An 18496-nucleotide genomic window follows, 5' to 3' on the forward strand; every position below is an offset into this window, starting at 1 on the left:
AAGAACAAATGTATAAATGAAAATAGTAAATGTTGATAATGTACATTTTATTTGTTCTTGTATTGTGGTAAATTAGAGTACTTAGTCATGTCAACACATAAAACTGAAAGCATTTCTTCTAGGGTTGTTTAATCCTGAATGACCATATTTGGTTTGTTTAGGCAAAGCAATCAGTCAGGGTCATATCAAAGCTGTAAACGCAGCATTATGAGTCACCAATAGGGGAAGCCCGCATTAAAAAAAAAACTAGCTTCTTCAAAACTAATGCTACAAGATGAGGAAATGACTTGTTTATTCATCTGAATCAGCAACATTTAGAGCCGTGCTGATAAATACGGCTCAAACATGAAGGACAGAAGGATAGTGTCTTTGTTTAGTAGCAAAATCTTAAAACGGAAACGTGTTTGACAAATCCAATCTCTTTACTTCACCAGTTGAAAGGAGGGAAAAAAACCAGTTTAGAAATAAATGCATCATGTCAAGGAATTAACGTCATATTTTATTATCAAATTGATTAGGAATTATTACCACAACTTCTTGTTTTCCTTGGGTAAAAATATGACCTGATGAAGTTTCTCTTTACCACAGTTTCAAAACAGGAAAGACAAAAGAACATGCGGGCCAAGAAGATGTGGGCCAATCATAAGTCAGGAAATGACTACAAGAGGCTAGTTATTTGCATGACGTCCTGTTGTCATGCAGTATGACTTGACAGACTGACATCCCTGTCAGTAACTCTTCAAAATGGTTAAAATAAGAAATCAAAGCCCTTAAATAAAGCAGTTTGAGGCTGCAAGAATTCAACTATTCTCGTCTTATCTACTCAAGAGTAATGATGGACATGGATCCAAGTTTATCTCACCGGCAGCCAGTGAGGACAGTAAAGTTAAAAAGACAAAAGAAAATAATCTAAGCTTGCTAGTAGGGAACAGCAGCAAACATTTCACACTGAGATTATACCACAGTAATAAAAAGTGGCTTTATTCAAAGGCTTTTAAGACATTTTTTACCAGGAGTACCAATGAATGTGGAAAATATAGTAAAATATAGTCATACAGATGAATGTAGATTTATTATTCTTTCACTTTTTATTATGTCTCGCCACAAAAGCTTCACAAAGCTTTTTTCTGTTCCAGTCCTTGTCAGCATTGCTGTTCACAGCAGGAATTAACTTTCACATGCAATTCCCGTTTCACCTTCAGAGTTAGATTCTTGTTAGATGAGTCAAGCTACCGGTTCAGCCACTGCCTGCAGCGGAAGAGCAGTGTGTGAATACGTCCAGCAGCAGGGGAGTGGACATCGTCAGCCTGATCCCAACACTGCGCGACAGGTTAGGTTTGCTGAAACTAAATAAATCCTACTCTGCTTCCATTTTCCTCTTCTCTTACTCCACACTCCATCACTTGACTTTATTCCATCACTTGAGTTTTCATTTCTGAAATGTTTCAGCCATTAAATCGATCCGACATCCTTAAGTGTTGCATGCAAACATGTGAAGTGCATGTTCCAGTTACACTAGTGTGCAGGAGGGGGTTGAAGTGGTGGATGTCATCAGCAGGCTGAACCGTACGACAAAGGGAGCAAGCGAGACAGAGTGAAGGAGTCCAACGCTGTCAAAACAAGTTAACCTTTAAAAAAAAAAAAAAAAAGCCCACCAAGTCAGAGCAGGAGGAGGTGTTTTTGTCCATTAGGAAAGAAATAGAAAAAGGACAAGCATACAACACTGATTGATGAGTAGAGGAAAAAAGAAACAGAAAATCTCGTTAGGAAGATACAGATGCCTGCAACACACGTCTGTAGGGAGGCTGGAGGCTGTTGAGGAGGCATTAACAACAGAAAGACAAAGAGAAAATGAGAGTAGGAGCCTGAAAGTAGCAAAGGCAGTTTGAATGGGCTTAAAGAGAAACTCTGGGACTGATATAGGTGGAAGAGACAACTGGGGAATTGGATAGTGGGACAGGGAGAAGAGGAAAGCTTCAGAGGGGAAAGGAGATGGAGGGACAGAGAGTTACAGACATACCAATTACAGAGGCAGAACGAGGAATTGATGACCGAAAAGCAAACAGAAGAACCAGAACAAAAAAATAAGATACAGCAGTTTACTGAGCAGATGGATCAATTATGCGAACCAAATTAGAAAGAAGAGGAAGTTGGAGCATTGCGAGAGCACGTAAACAGAGGAAAAAAAGAAAAGCCGAAGTAAGGAAGGAATAAATTAAGATGAAGCACTGGAAGCTAAGACACAAATGTGACCGAGGGGAGAGTGGCAGAAGGGAACAAGTGGCCCATTAGTGAGCAGGCAATCAGTCGAGCAAATGAGACAAATCACTTCAACGGAGGGGAACCTTCCCCTCCCCAAACAAACCCGGACACAAAATGTTGACAAAACACAGGGCTGATAACCGAATAAAACCAGCTGCCTGCGTTTGACCTTAATGGGCTGTTGGGGTTTTAAACGCTGCTGCCAGTAAAGGCTCCAGGGACTAATGATGACTCTGCGACTTGTTTATCAGCTTCACGGCAGATTTTCAAACCAACAAGTTACACAGAGACCATCGGAGCTGAGGCTAAACTGTGGAATCATAGCAACACTGCTCGTCTTGTGAAACCCAAGAACACTCCCTACATGCCTTTGTGATAAATAAACCCTGTTGTGCAATTGTGTAGTCAGGTTTCTTATCTCGGATATCTGCGGCTTATACATTACTAGAGTGTAATTTTAGCCGTTTGGTCAAATCAAGTCCTGGGATAACAAGAAAAACAAACCTCACCAAAACCTGCCGGTGTGAACAAGGTCAAGGAAACGTACACATTTTCCAGCTTCGAGCAACATTTTCACTTTGACATGTTAATGCAAATCTTTAAGGTAACTTGAGTTCATATTTTAACATTGTTTTGGGCTTAGTATCCAAACATTAAAACCTGAAAAACTTTAGAAAGAAGCTTAACCTCAGCTAAATGACGTTGATGTGTTTCAGTCACCAACTTAAAAAATGGAAACATCACACATGGATATTTTTATAAAATATATGCAGAGCATACATACATGAATATTATCAGCTAATGTTAAGATTTCAAACTGATTTCGTACTGAAATCAGCTGAATGTTTTAGTTTCATTTTGTCAAGGTCACAATGTCTGTTTCTTCATTACATTGAGATAAACAGCCTCTTTCACAGCAGAGTCCGTTTCATTACGTCAACACAAAGTTTCAGGTTACCGTTTCTGCAACGATAATTTCATAATTTAACAAACTGTCATCACATTGTCACGTCAACCCGTCAGATTTTTTACAGTTAAGATATTTAAGGCTTGTTTTTTTCTTTAAATTGTTTTATTACATAATTATCCTGAGATAATGATACACTGAGCGTGTTCGCTGCATTTGAATATCTCATCTTGAGATAATCTTGAGCTTCGTTTTATAGTGAAATCAGTTTCATCACTTCAAGATTTTAAGATATTTAATCTCGTTTCATCACAGTATTTCAATATAATATCTCATATTCCTTTTCATGTAAGGAAAGTTTTATTATCTCAACATAAGGTCTCACACTTTATTTATGGAAAAAAGTAATTTTTACTAACTTGGAATAATGACAATTTTATGTAGATATGAGAGTAAAGCAACATCTTGAGCTTGTTAGTTAAACTTACATTTTATCCATCCAGCTTATTTGTTCAGTGGTACATAAGATTTTGAGCCAATTCGTTGTAAAGATAACACCCCAGATTAATATTATTGTAACAACATTTAGTTGAAATTCTCTAGATAATGGGTCAATTCATTTCAACCGCATAATCCTGGCTGTAATCTATTACGATGTTTACTCAAACTTATTCAATCGACATCATAAATACTTCTTATAGAGGACATCATTGTTCTATAAATCAATTCTCTATGATTTAAAGAGCAGCAGGAGTAAGTGTTTTCATAACCTGTGTTTTTTTTTGAAGTCATAATGAGAATTTTACACCAGCTCATGCCTAGTCATGAATGGTGATGATAGAAAAGCAATTCTGAGCAACGTAACTCGCTGTAAAGCATCAATGACTCATTTTTACACGGTAAGCCACCTGTTGCATAAAAAGGAAAAACTGTAGTTCCTCAAAAGTGAGGACATTTTCAACCCATTCAGAGATTATCACAAATTAAATAAATGCAGGTACCAGATTTAGGCTTCTTATTTATAATCTTTTTTTGAAAATTGTTTTAAAAATAAGCACATTTTTAAGTTTTGGGGGGGAAAAAAATTCAAATCTTAAATTTTCCCTACATTTGTCTAGACTTGGAGAATGCAGAAAGCAGATTGCTTACTTCCATGTTTTTTTTTAAGACTGTGTAGGAAACATGGAGTATTTTTTTATTTTTTTTTTATAGGGGGCACAGGGCTCAGTTTCCAGCTCCTTGAGCCCTAACAAGACCTGTCTCACCAAATTCAATTTCCTCCTGTAGCCAACCTGTCCAATACCCCAGATAAGTGTGAATTGGACATGACCTTGTCAAAGTCGGGTGTGAAGGAGATGCGGCGAAGCTGTGTTTGCTTGCATCTATGGTGCCATGCAAAGGTGTGTCGACAGGTAACGCAAAGGAGCAAAAACGTGTGAAAAGAGCCACAGGAGCTGGCGGTGATGGCAAAAACGGCTGGACGTTTTCACAAACCGTGGGGGCAGAGAGGACACAGGGAGGGATTAACAGAGGAGGAGGCAAATAGAGATGTTTCATGCTGCCGTCATGAGCCCTAAATGTTTTCAATATCACATAAGGGCGCTACATCATCCCCCATTCAATACCGGATCGATAAGGCAAACCACCTTCCACCTCACAAACTACATTTAGATACATTAAGGTGACTGCTAATGAGCAGCTGTGTGCATGTGCGTGCAGGGACAAGTCGGCGAGGACACAGCCAAGGGCCTCGGCGCTTATAGCTGAATCCAGATCTGCTGAGTGCTCTGAAGGGAGGATTTCAGAAATAAAAGAATGTGACAAAGACAGAAACTAGAAGAAGAAAGATGACAGAAAGAGGCTAAATGCCAGGTTACAATCATAAGAAAAGAAAGGTTACAACAAGCAATCCTTTACCGTCTCCATGAAAGGCTCTTTGGCAATTAAATATGTGTCTAAAGCTTTAAGAGCGAGAGAAAACGAGGAGTGGGGATGTGCGACCAAATTACAAATGAGCAGATAATTCCTGGCCTGCTCGATTCACTCCCTCTTCGCAGTTCTCTGAAAACCTCCTCTTGCCTTTCCGCAGTGAGGAACTTGTAAATGTCGACATCCTCAACCCCACCCCATCCCAAGACACCCACCCACCCACAGCCGATTCCCCTCAGTGATTTCACTGCAGCGGAGGTCACGGAGACACCAATTTCTCCAAGTCTAGTTAATTAAAGGATTTTATTTTAAAGAGTTTGGCCGCCTTTCAATGGATCTTCAATTGAAAATTAGCGCTCATTCCCCACGTTGGCTGAGCTGGAATGGCTTCGACCCGCGTCTGACCAAATTCCATTTAGGGTTAGCTAGTTAGACACATGCAGATAGGGAAAATGCAGACTTGGCAGAAGGTTTCTTGACTAATGGTCTGGAAATGTCTCAGTACTGAATAAAATAAAAAGCGGCCACATGCATAATAGCGCCACAAAGATAAGCTCTGGCATGCTGCACTAGCAAATATTGCAGTCTTAAAACTCTCCATTATCTGCAAACATGTGGGTGGTTAGAGTACATTACAGAACGGTCTTTTGCAGTCAGCCTCCATCAGTGTGCAAGCGCACAGATTTGGTGGCGATCGCCGTTTAACCCCAAACCTCTGCCAAGAGACGCATCGACCCGAGCGCAGTTGCATTTTTTGGAAAGCCCTCAGCCATCCCATCCATATTAATAACGTTTGGCAGTCATTCCAGGAGGAGAATATCTGTTCATTTTTCTTTTTTTTAATCAGATGGGACCAGCTCCAGCGGTCAGGGAACCCTGGGAGTCAAACACAAACATCCCAGAGGGGGGCTCTCAGTGTGACCTCAACACAGGTCACCATCCGCCCAGCATGTAACTACAGGCAGGGGGGAAAAGGGAGGCAGCAGGGGGGCGCTGATAAAGAAACAGATCCATTCCACAGTCTCCAGCTTGAGCTGCACTGTAGCAGGAAAGCCACTTTAATAAGGGGGAGGGAAGTTAGAAAGACCTACTTTAAGAATCAGTTGAATGAGCAGATCTAATGATGTACTCTCTAAAAAGAAGCGCACATTCACCATTATCCTGTGATGCGACACCACCTCTCCATTACTGGAATGCCAGTCGACTTGCAGCATGGCCTCAGGTTACTGCCCTTGCTCACCACCAGCTGCATGTGCAACTGTGTGTGCATGAATTGCATTTGTGCTCGAGTACGCGGCCCGAAATGCAAAAAGACGCAGTGACTCGTGCTCATCGACGCTCCCTCTTCTCAGATCCATCCACCCAGTCTCTAATAATATCTGCCAAGTCAACAATAAACTTGATGGATTGTTTTTGTTTCAACCCACTGGCACTGTTTACAGAGCAGAGTAACCACAATTAATTTATGGAAATATCTATATCTCTGTAGTTCTGCAACTTGCTGAGTATCAACAATAATTTAAACATATAAAAAGGCTTTTAGCATTTATAAGGTCTGTTTACAAAATGTTTTCAACCCCTCAGCAACGCCTAATTTGCAAAGGAGCCATTTGTGTGTAAAATAGTGACAGTAGGTGGATTTAATTTTTTGAATTAAATATGTGGAGACCATCCAAAACACTGTCTGCTCAATATTTCCTCAAAGTTCAGCTATTCCATAATCACTAGGAGTTGTTTAAGGTTCAGTTAAGTAAATATTAGGTTGGGGTTTTTTTTCCCAGAGTCTTACAATGAGTTTTCACACAGATTGACGCTGACAAAAGCTCACTCATATCTCCATTAAACCATAAACTCCCACATCTTTCATCTCTGAATCAACAGACTCTTAATCGTGGTCATAAGATGAAGCAGAAGGTCACTGAAGTGTCATTTTAACAGTAAAACTCCTTTAATACCTGCACGCGTGTGTAGTGGGGGTGTTGCGCCCAGAACGAGCCTCTCTTATAACACACGTTTGGACACACACTCCCGACCTTTTCAGAATCCTTCTGACATTTACAGACCCTGCGCAGAGAGGGATTGGACGGCTCATTTCCATAATGATAGGACTGAAAAGTGACAGCCATTAACGCTAAAAACCAAACCAAGACCCCTCAGGGACTAATGAGACACTAAGGACTTTTTTTAATGCAGGCAAAAGAAAAATAAGCTCCTTTCATGATCCATCAATTAGATTCCGCTTAATGGACAGAGTACAGTTGTACACTACAGTACCTTCTCTGCTGTGATGATGAATGGTCCTAGTCTTGGCAGGACTGCACTGTTCTCATCATGTAGAGGGAAGTAGTTAGATCTAATAGTTTGAGCTATTGCACGCAAATGAGTGCCAAAAGAAATAGAGTGTGTGCGCGTGGGAGGGCACGTTATGCTGAAATATCTTGAAATGCTTGGAAATCCAGATCATTTGTAAATACAATATCAGTGGGTTTGATTTTTTGATGGAACAAAAACTAGACATTTGAGAAAGGACAATAAATCCAAGACCAGGGTGAGGTCACATGTGGTTTATTTTTCCTGCCTGTCTGCAGTGTGTGTGTTGTTCTTGTCATAAACAGGCCAGCCTTGAGTCCAGAGAGACGACCAGGGAGGGGCCGGGTGGACTATTTGAATGACCCAATGACTACCGTCTCTCAGACAAAAGCACTGGACAGGAAAGGGACCGAAGATAAAGAGGCGGGAGAGAAGACAAGAACAAGGCCCCTATGTGCTCGACAGCAGCGGAGGGGGGGCAGAAGGGGTGAGCAGGTTTGGCGGGAGAGAGAGGGTGGTTTCAAAAGGCGGGTGGGGGTCTCCTGTCTTAATAAGTTTCTGCCTGTTGAGTTTTCCAGCCAATCCACAAACTCGGCCTCTGGAACGCAAAGCAGCGCAACAGGGGGGCAGAAAACCCACCTGTTTCCTCAAAACTGATGAGGAGTCATTAGGAGCCAGAATGCATATGAGGCCGCTCCGCAGCAGGTACACAATGTACAAAAAATAATCATCATGAATAAAAAAATAAAAAAATAAAAAACCTTCCACCCCGAGCGTACCCGTCGGTTTCTCAGGCAGCTCGACAGACCAGCCAGCCATCCCCCCCCTGCACACATTCAGCTTACTCAGCCATAAAGACAATGCTACCATGGCGTCACCCACAAGCCCACCCTTCTTCCAATAAAAACATCGCCATGGTAATGGGGCAAGCTTTTCTGACCCACATCTATGATTCCTCCAAATGTTTGGGAGTAAGGGGGAGGCAGTGGGCATTGCACAGTAATTTCAGAGCTTAAACTGGAAGCCCACCTGCCTGATTTGATTAAAGTATACATTCCACATTCATATAAACAGAAATATTACAGAAGCCAGCCTTAATTAAAAACCTATAAACTCCATATTGAATTTTTCATTAGAATCTGAGCCATATTAAACCACAAACTTGATTAAATAACTTCCCTCGCTTGCAGATTTAAGGTGGAAGTAAGTGGTTACTGTAAAAGCCTGGGCAGAAAAGGGAAAAAAAAAAAATGCAACACAGGCTAACGGAAAGTTTTTTTGTTTTATTTCCACAGTTGTTGCAATTTAAGTTGCATAACTTCACTATAAAATATAAAAGGAGGTAAGAGGTTCACACAGAAACAGTGAAATGTTTTCGGTGGAGAAAAGAAGAAACTAAAAGCAGTCCCAGCAGAGCCCAGCATTCTTCCATGCTCATAAATATGTAAAACCTTTTGTGTCGTATTTCCCCATTTTTCTCCCTTCCTCTAAGAGCACTTCATGAGTTGTTAAATGAAATTGGACCAAGCAGGTCTACAGCACGAATACCTAAATAAATAAAAATAAAAAAAGTCATGTTGCTCATGAATCCTGATTAAAAAAAACAACACCCATAATCAACCACACGGCAGTCTACCCCTGAAACAGAAAAATCTCAGTAGCTGTGCCAGGATGCAAGATCCAGTCCTACATTCTTGCCCCAATTATATCACAAAACAAATAGATGGCCTAGCAAAGCAAAGAGAAAAAAAAAGCATGAACTGGTTTAATGCCACACACAAATATGCTAATGAAACTACATACTAGGAATATCACCCCACAAAACCATCCTGACTTACTTTTTTATTAGTAAAGGGAACTGTAGTACCTGTACACTATAAAACAGAATCTTAGAGTAGTAAATATTAGCCATTAATCTTTTAGATAAAAATTTCATACTACGCTGTTTAATTTAATGCTCAATAATTGTTGAATTCAAACATTAAAACCTAAAAGTTTTTAATTCAAATTTTACATATTCAATTATATTTATATAGATTGTATTGTGAATAACTATATACATTTAGTATGTAGTTTGTGTTGTATCAGTCCACGCTCCAAACCAGTTGGTGGCGTTAAAGCACATCTAAGGATTTTTGCCAAGTGCCAAAATAACCCTAAGAGAAAAAGATGTTTCAAGATTCACTGCTGCCAACTTGGAGCCTTTCTCGTGATATTTATTGACTTTTCAGACCCCTTGAACAACTTTTCTCAGAACAGTGAGTAGTGAAAGATCTTGCAACTTTCCCTGTTGCAAGATCAGGGAAAGTGACATGAAAGTGACAATTGTATTGTATTTACAGGCAGATGTGAGTGTTGGCATGAACCCCTCCAAACTCAAAAACACTTATAGATGGTCACTCCAACAGCTGCTTTATGTAATGTAGGTTCAGGCAAACTCTTCGGATCATCATGTCAAAGTCTGTCTGTAGCTCTAAACAGCTACAACTAAGCATTTACCGTATATTCTTTTTGCTTGCTGCCTGGAATCGACATGACCAAATATGCAGACTGAGCGATTAAGTCATGTAGTAGCTTGTAGCAATTTTTAGCACCGCTAACAGCTACTTTCCTGTCTGTTTGGGCAAGAATGTAGGCTAACTTCCAGTTTCAACTGGTTTACTGGTGGTGCTAAGGTTGCTAGCTAGCTAGCTTATTAACTTTGGGTAGAAGCTGCCAAAGAGCTTCAAACGTATTTCAACAAAGAGGAAATTTAACATTTTCCCTGATGACCAGAGCCAAGTTGTAAAGAGTTTGAAACCAGCTTTAATTAGATGGCAACAGAACTAATGCCAATATCAAACATGTTAGCAAGGTAAGGCAATTGTTGCCATAAGATTATTACATCTTTGCAGTGACTGAAAAAGATTTACAACTCATCTTGTTAGTGATGAAGATGTAAACATTTTATTTCAGTCAAAATGTTATTTTTACCTTGATTACTTCTTGAAACAAAGGGCTTAGCAGAGGCGCCCCTATTGGAGCGCATCCTCTGCAATCAAACTTGTTTGTACACACAAACAACAAATCTGAGCTGCAGGTTTTGAATATTAAGCAAGATGATCCTAGACTGATAAATATTTAATAACCTAAACAGAAGAATGTTTTGTAACATTGGAAAAAAATATTTGATGATCCAGAGAATCGTCCTCACAACACAACAACAAAGTATCTTCAAACAGATTTGCAGTTAATCAAACCGCTACAAGACATCCTTCCTGCCTAAAGCTCCAACCATCTGCAATGTCTCTTTGAAGAAACTTGGATAATGAGAGCTACCACAGTATCAAGCTTCCCTTCAGGATTAATCAAGTATTGATACATTATATTATTCTGGAAGCAAACTGTTCACTGGGTGGATATTTTGTACATTTTTCCTTCTGATTTTAAGGTTTAAGTCAATATGCAACAGAATAGTTATAAGAAACTAGTTTAATTTCAGTACATGTAGTTCAGAAATAATTATAATTAACCAAATGTGTTAAGTATGTTTTAAAATTTGGCCAAGATTAAATAAACGTACTTCATTTTAACTCAGAAATATTGCTTAAATTCAGACAGAAGGGTTTACCAGTGTAGCTGTGGGCTACCTGAGCTCAAGAGTGGAAAACACCTGAATTATTAACATAACAGGAGTGGCCCCATCACTTTAAAGTAATAGTTACTCATTTACATTCACGTCTTCCCACACACACACACATATCTCAGTGATACTGCTGATGACCTGCTGTATAAAATCCAGCACCTGGGATTGAAACGATTTGTCATCAAGTTTCATCCGCAACTCCCTCCATGTTCAATTTGGAGCTCGTCTCCAGTCCATTTTTACTCTACTGAACTGTAACTAATAAATGATAATGTGCTGCGAGAAGGGGGAGAGCAGCAACACCGGAGAGGAGCTGGAAAGACGAGGAAGCTACGAGCTGGGATGGAGCGCGCTCTCCGAACACCTGTTTCACAGAAAAGCCACACCTTAGAGGAAACTAAACATGGCGTTGAGTCACCACCGAAACTCAGGCCACTGACCGAAAACTCGGGAACAATCAGGAAGTGTGGCTATCGATTGAAAATGACGTGTGTTTGTAGTTTATTTTTAAAAAGAAACTTTCCGGGGATAAAAAGTAATGAAAAAGACAAATGAATAATAATCACAAAGCTTGGAAATCACCTGATTTCGTCCTGTTACCGCCCGGACAGGTGGTTTGCGTGATGTAAAAAGATTCTTTTTTTTTAAATGCATAGTTTCTTACCGTGTCGGGGGAGTATCGACGCCGCAAAGAAGAGCAGCCCGATCATTTTTGCGGGCACATTTCGGGCGTCATGCCTCGCCATTACGATCCTCTGTAGAAGCGCACAGTCTCTCCGGAATAAATTCAAAACAACCGCAACACCTTTGGAAAATACTTAATGTCGATGTAAAGTCTTGGTCAAATAAAAAATAAAACTTTTAATTAGATGGCAGTCGTCTGGAGAGACTCCCCTTTCTCTGGGCTGAAATGAATTTTTAAAATCCTTGTGAGTTCGTCACAGGTGAATATTTCCCCTCACAGCAGCAGCTGGTGCTCAGGATGTAATGAGGTACTTCTTCGCGTCTCCTCTCCCGCAACTAGTACAGAGCGCACAGCGGAGTGCGTGTGTATGTGGGACTGACTGGGTGATGTCATCAGAGAGGCGTCACAGCCATCAGTCCCAAACAAAAAAATAAAAAAATCAGGTCCCACTGACCGCAGGATCAAATTCAGAAGGGAGGCGCAGGAGAACTTGTTGAAATTGCCTCAAGCATTTCTCCCCCTCCCTAAAACTTGGATGACACAGCTTCCACCTGCATTGGCACCTAAACCGATCAGCAGGTGTTCAACCAAGTGGAGTTGCATTCATTTATACGGCTAAATTTGGTTTAGATTGGCCTCATGGGGGCTTTGCAATCTGTTCCGCGCACATCTGATGAGAAAGAAGTCAACACGACAAGAACAAATTGGAAAATCAATATATCTCTCACTGATTTAAATCTTTTTTATTACATAGGTGTTGTCGTTTTTATTCCTTACAGGTTGTTTTTTTTAACCAATCTTCATTTACCTTTGAATGCAATTTATATAACTGTAATCAAACAGGAAAAAAACACACATCCATCCCTTACAAAAAGGACTTTGACTATTATTAAATTTTTTTGACGTGTATTCACTTTGAAACGGATGATTCTTGCGCCCCCTGCTGCTCGTTTCTTCACACAGGCACCAATTTGCCCCTCTGATTTCAAAGACAACTGAGGGGAAAAGAAATCTATAAACATCCACGAATCTGGAAGACACAAATCCAGCAGCAGTAAAAAAAAAAATCCAATCAAAAGAAAACTACCGTAATTATTCTTTCACCTTTTGCATCAATTTGCAGACTTCACACTGACGAAACAAACTGTTCTAGTTTAACCAAATCAGAAGTTAAATTGATGTACTTTTAATCAATTTAATTTTTGTATTAAAAATACATTTCAATAAATTGTCATTGAAAAATCTTTTTATTTCACAAATTTAAATAAAATCTGCAGGAGTTTTCCGTAAATTGTGATTATTACAGTTTGCTAGTATTAAAATACATGGTCAGTGCTCCTTTTGCATGAATTACTGCATCAGTGTGGCGTGGCATGGAGATGATCAGCCTGTCTCTCATCTTCCTCTTTACAGTGTTGATTCTCTGGCCAACCAAGCTCATTAACACCACTGGCATTGAACCAGGTATTGGTAACTTTAAATGTGTGGGCAAGTTGAGAGTTCTGCTGGAAAATGAAATCAGCATCTCGATGACGGCACCACTGGCTTTGGACTTGATAAAACTGGACCAACTCCAGGAGATGACATTCTAAATCTTCACTGATTGTAGGACCATCATTCCAGATCTCAAGAAACCTGAATGGTGGAGTGGGTCTCTCCTGTTGTTCCCCTACTGCTGAGTCCATTGGGTTGTGCACCACCTACTATTTTCCTCCACTAAACCTTTGATTTTTAAGCACTCTCTGAACAGCCTGCTTCTTTAGTAATGATCTTTTGTGGCAGAACGTCCGGGTGGAGTATGTCTACCAGACGTCTGTCAAGTAATCCAATTAATCCACGATTGTTAAAATATACGTGACCATAATATTTGATCAAAATCCCTTTCTCTGAGGTCTAAATTTCTGAAAACTAAATCTCTGCTTTTGTTACTTGTATTTCATATCTACCTGTATAACAGCATCTATTTGAAAAATCTTAATTCAGGACCATCTATCCAAATATAAATTTAATAGCTACAAATTTAAAATAGTTGACACTATATACAGCTGTCAAACTGTGATTGTGTCATTAGTGTGCACAAATAAGATTTATGAATGCAATGGATCCTCTCTACTATGATCCTCCTCTGGATCTCCTTCAGCAGTTGAATTATAACTAATAAATAATACCTTTCATGAAACTAGTAAAAGAAATGTCCTCTATGTTTTAAAGAAAGCAAAAAATGACAACTGCCTATGGATCAAGGAAACAAAAAGTTATTGAAATAGAAATCTTTCTCTACAAAGTCTCTACAAAGGTGGCATGAAAAGCTTTCCGTGACAGCCGCATCTGAGATGTGTCATTCACCAGCAACAACTGTCTCCAGGTTTAGAAGCTCAGCTGACTGATATGTTTGAATTTAGCATCAATGCCGTCGCTAAACTAGCTAAACTTGGATACAAACTTAAATTCTTCCTCTAATGTGGAAACTTTTTCAACCACAAGAGTTTTTAATGTGTATTATGATGACAAGTTACTTAAAAAATACAACCGCCTAATGTCCATCACACACTTAAAGTATAAATGTTATGAGTTATAAATAGCTGTTTTTAGTAGGAGTTTTATTTTCTTAGTAACTTTCAGCAGGATAACTTCACCGATAAAAAAGACTCTTAAAATTTAAGTGATAAAATTGGTGCGACTGTGTTTTCATTTGATTTATGTAATTTTACGTTGAAATTGTGTGAGTTTCACAACTGAAAGATCTGGAAATAAATGTCTTTAATTCCAGACAGAATATTACTCAACTTAATCCTTAAATTTGATTTAACCAAATCAAAAATGTAAATGTAATCTATTCTTACAAAGTAGAATGTAGTTTAAACACAAGTAAATGTACCCATTATTAACAAATACTGATCCAAAGGTCAAAGCATGCTAGGTTTAGCATTAGCCTAGCAGGTTTTAGTTAAGAATTAGCGCTGCTGCTAAGCTTGTCAAAACAGAGTTATACATTTCTAAATGTATTATGTAAAGGTGGCATGTTAACCTTTTCCATTACATTCTCAGCTGAGGTGTGATGTTCACTAGTAACAACTGCCTCAAAGGATGGGCAATATAATTGTTGGAAAACTATGAGCTGGATAGAAACATTTTAAAATTATATTAACAAGATGGCATGTAAATAATTTTTCTGACAGCTACAACTGAGATGAACTGTTCATTGGGAACATTCCAGGGTTAGGAACCACACTTGCTAGCAATGTTGACTTTAGCATGAGTCACGCAGCTTTTAGCTTAATATTAGTGCTGTCGCTAAACTAGTCAAAGCAGGGCATTCATTTTTAAATATACTATAAAAATATTGGCATTTTCTTTACATTCTGAGAAATTTGTGATGTTTTTTAGTAGCTACTGCCCCAAAGGAAGTTCATCTTGCTAGCAGGTTTGAAGTCTGGTATGGTAAACTAGTTTAAGCTCAATACAAACTTTAAAATTAATCCTTACGAAGTGGGATTTTTAAAAAATTTTCCCCAACAATCACAGCTAAGATAGACCATTAATTAGCAACAATTCAGGGTTAATAAGGACCGCTTGCTAACATATTTCACTTTAGCATTAGCACCTTACACAGAACTAGCTAAAAATAGATATACGCTAAAATTTTTAGATACAAACTTTTACTAATTTGATATTCTCCTTCCTTATTCAATCCAAAATAAGCATAGCTGGCTTATTGGGCGCCACATGATGAATCAGATTAATTTACACTTAATTAAGTCATCGTCTGCTGTTAGATGCTAATCTAAATTATGTAGGATTAGCCTCCGAATGTAAACATTCATTTTGAAATTTGTCAGTAATGAACACCATATTCAACAAATTATTCACAATGTAACATATTTTTCCTCCTAATATTTACTACCTCACAAAATTCCTTTTTTGTAGTATAGCATGACAAAAGCATTATCTGGTTTAGGTCTAATCCTTATACCCAAGTGTTTTACAGCCAATGTAATTACATCTCTGTAAGTCCTGCAGTTTGAACAGCTCTGTCTGCCTCCCTCTGTTCTGCTCCTTTTTCTCACTTCCTCTGCAGCTTATTTTCCAGAGTGTGTTCCTGGAGGTGCAAATTTGAAAAGACTCTGATAATAATCAGAGGTCACCTAATGTTCTGCACACCAATACACCAATTTAGAGTTGATATTTTCTGCTTCTATAGACTCGTGTGAGAAGAAGGAGCTAGAATTGTGTTTGCTCAGCTCTCGTCGCCCACCTATGGAGTGTGAAGCAACTGTCATTCAGACAAACAGTTGTGTGTTTTAATTGGCAAAGACACTTTGCTTTGAGAATGATCAAATTTGCAGCATCCTTCTGGCACTGCAGCTTGCAAAGAACTCTCCGCACACTCCCCATTTCACCACTGCTATTGCTAAATTGTATGTATTCATGGTAGAAAAAGGAGTTGGCCACCAAATGGAGGATTTCATTTCTTTTCCTCCACACATTCATCCATTTTTCATACCCATACCAAATTGACCTTCACACTTTCTATTTTCCCACCGCCCATTTTACTGTACGCCACGCACCCCCTCTCTGTCCCTTCATTTGCACTTCCTTCATTCCTCTCCTTCAACCCGTGTCATTCAATTTCCCCTGTCCACTCGTCCTTCACTTCCTCCTGCTGTTCACGCCGTCCTCCATCCTCATGCTCTCCGGGGGTCTGTGGCAGCGATAATGAAGCGCATAGTTAACAGATATTAGCTCATTGGTGGTGGATTCATTAGACAGAACCCAGGCTTATGGTGATTATTTACCCATAAAGGAGGAGCAGGAGGAGGGGGCACCAAATCAGTACCCCGCTCTGACTCCTTTGAAGTCAAACTCGTCCCCTCAAACAACCTCTCACACTTTTCCTTTGCCCTCTGTTTCTCATTTTGCATCAGCACTCCTCCTCCTTGCATGTTATTCCTTCCTCCTCTTCCTTTTTTGTCTCTTTCGCTGTCATTATACACCCACAATTGATATCTCCTTTCCTTCATTTTCAATCTCTCCGTACAGCCCCCACACCCCCAGTGGTAATTATGAAAAAATCTCTAATAGTGCTCAGAGGAGCTGATAGCACCTTTAGCTTAATTAAAGACATTTACGGGATGTAAAGACATGCTGTCCAGGGGGCGGCTCTGTACCCGTACCAGCCCAAACTCTTTATGTCTTTGCTTTTTCATCTCTCAGCCTCTCACTCTCTGTTGCACTTATCGTCTCTATTTCACACATGCTTTGTGATGCACTCATGACATGCCTCTTGGCTTTTGTCAAACTCACTGATAGGGTCAAAAGTTTTGTAGGACTTTTGAGGCTTCACAGTGTTGTAAACATTGTAAACTGAGATCATGCAGATGCCAGAATCAGTTACACTAGCACTCATTGTTTATACGAATATCTTTGCTATATAAAGCTTGCAATGTCTGCCAGAAATGCTTTATTGGAGGCAAATGATTTGTACATGAAGCAGTTGAAATAGAAAAAGAAACGTTATTTCAAAAATTTTTGCACACATGCATTCAGTTCATGTGTGAAGATTTCATGCATGTATGACAAGCATGAACGTCATGCCAGTTTGAAGCTTTTGATGAAGATTTTGAACTATTTCATATTTTCAAGGTGAAAGGATTTTACATCATGCAACTTTACAGATTTTTAAAAACGAGTTGTGTGCACAAGTTGGGATTTATTGCAAATATTCTATAAACCACACATGGTCAAAATTGTACATTCAAGCGAATTTATGCACCATTTATATTTGACACTGAAGTTATCAAATATGGAAATGCAACTTTAATTTAAAACTGCATTAGTAACAATACAGACTTTTATCACTGTAATCATTAAAACCAGAAACTACTTCATTTCTATAGAGGTCAATAAACCAGCCAGAGTTATGATATGACATTGTTGAGTGGTAACAAAAGCTTCTGCTTTCTCTACAACCTGCTGAAAGGTATTAATACAAATATTACAGGGGCAGTATGAAAATGTTTAATTCTGTTCATATAAATCTGGGTATCTTTGAATTAGTTTTAAAGTCATAACCATTCCCCCTCAAAAAAGGAGCGTTGATATGCTCCATAAAAAGCTGAAAATGAGCACAATATTCATGCTGATGAGTGAAAACTTTGGAAAGAATCTGCTGTATATGCAAAGTTTTTGTTTTCTTTCATATCCAAGTCTCTTAACCCCAGTTCCAAATGTGATTTTAGATAAAAGACTCTTCAGAAAGCATTTTTAATGGATGTGTTGACTCCAATAGAAATCTCAGTTACTTATTATTGTACATTCCCGACAGTCATCATTACACTCCCATCTGTATGCCATCTTTCACTGCACTGCCATCTGCACATCACTATTTTAATTGCACTACCATCTGCAGATACAGTTGTCTAATTTTTCAGATTTTTTTAAACTTTTGGATAAAATACTGTAAACTGCATTCATCAGTTGTTGCCTCTTGCATCTTTGCAGCCAGAGCACCAATTCAGATGTCCAAGAACAGGCAAAAGAACCACAAATTTGAAGCTCTCTCCTAACAGTAAGGAATCATCCATGTAGATGGATCTTTAATAATCAGATCAGAGAAAGTTTGAGTTGGGGGATAAAGGTAAGAAATGAAACACCAAGAGAACTGTAGCTATTACCGAAAATGATCACAATACAATCTGGTGCTGTTTTGCTTTTGGAAATGATGGACGTTAGATGTTCTTCAGAATTAGCTGATGAATGATTAACGGAATATTAAGAT

The 18496-nt window shown here is 39.0% G+C and overlaps 1 protein-coding gene across 2 annotated transcripts in view; it reads right to left on the reverse strand.

Moving 5' to 3' along the window:
• LOC114138921 (nectin-2) overlaps positions 1-12083 on the reverse strand; it is a 117869-nt gene extending 105786 nt beyond the window's left edge. The window contains exon 1 of one of the 2 annotated variants that reach the window (XM_028008426.1): positions 11698-12081. In XM_028008426.1, coding sequence (XP_027864227.1) covers positions 11698-11779 — 82 coding nt within the window. In that variant the 5' untranslated portion in view covers positions 11780-12081. Of the gene's footprint in view, positions 1-11697 lie in introns of both variants that reach the window. The other variant, XM_028008417.1, reaches the window with a different exon arrangement.
• Positions 12084-18496: the final 6413 nt, after the last annotated feature.

This window comes from Xiphophorus couchianus, chromosome 3, assembly GCF_001444195.1.
Source record: "Xiphophorus couchianus chromosome 3, X_couchianus-1.0, whole genome shotgun sequence".
Lineage (NCBI taxonomy): Eukaryota > Metazoa > Chordata > Actinopteri > Cyprinodontiformes > Poeciliidae > Xiphophorus > Xiphophorus couchianus.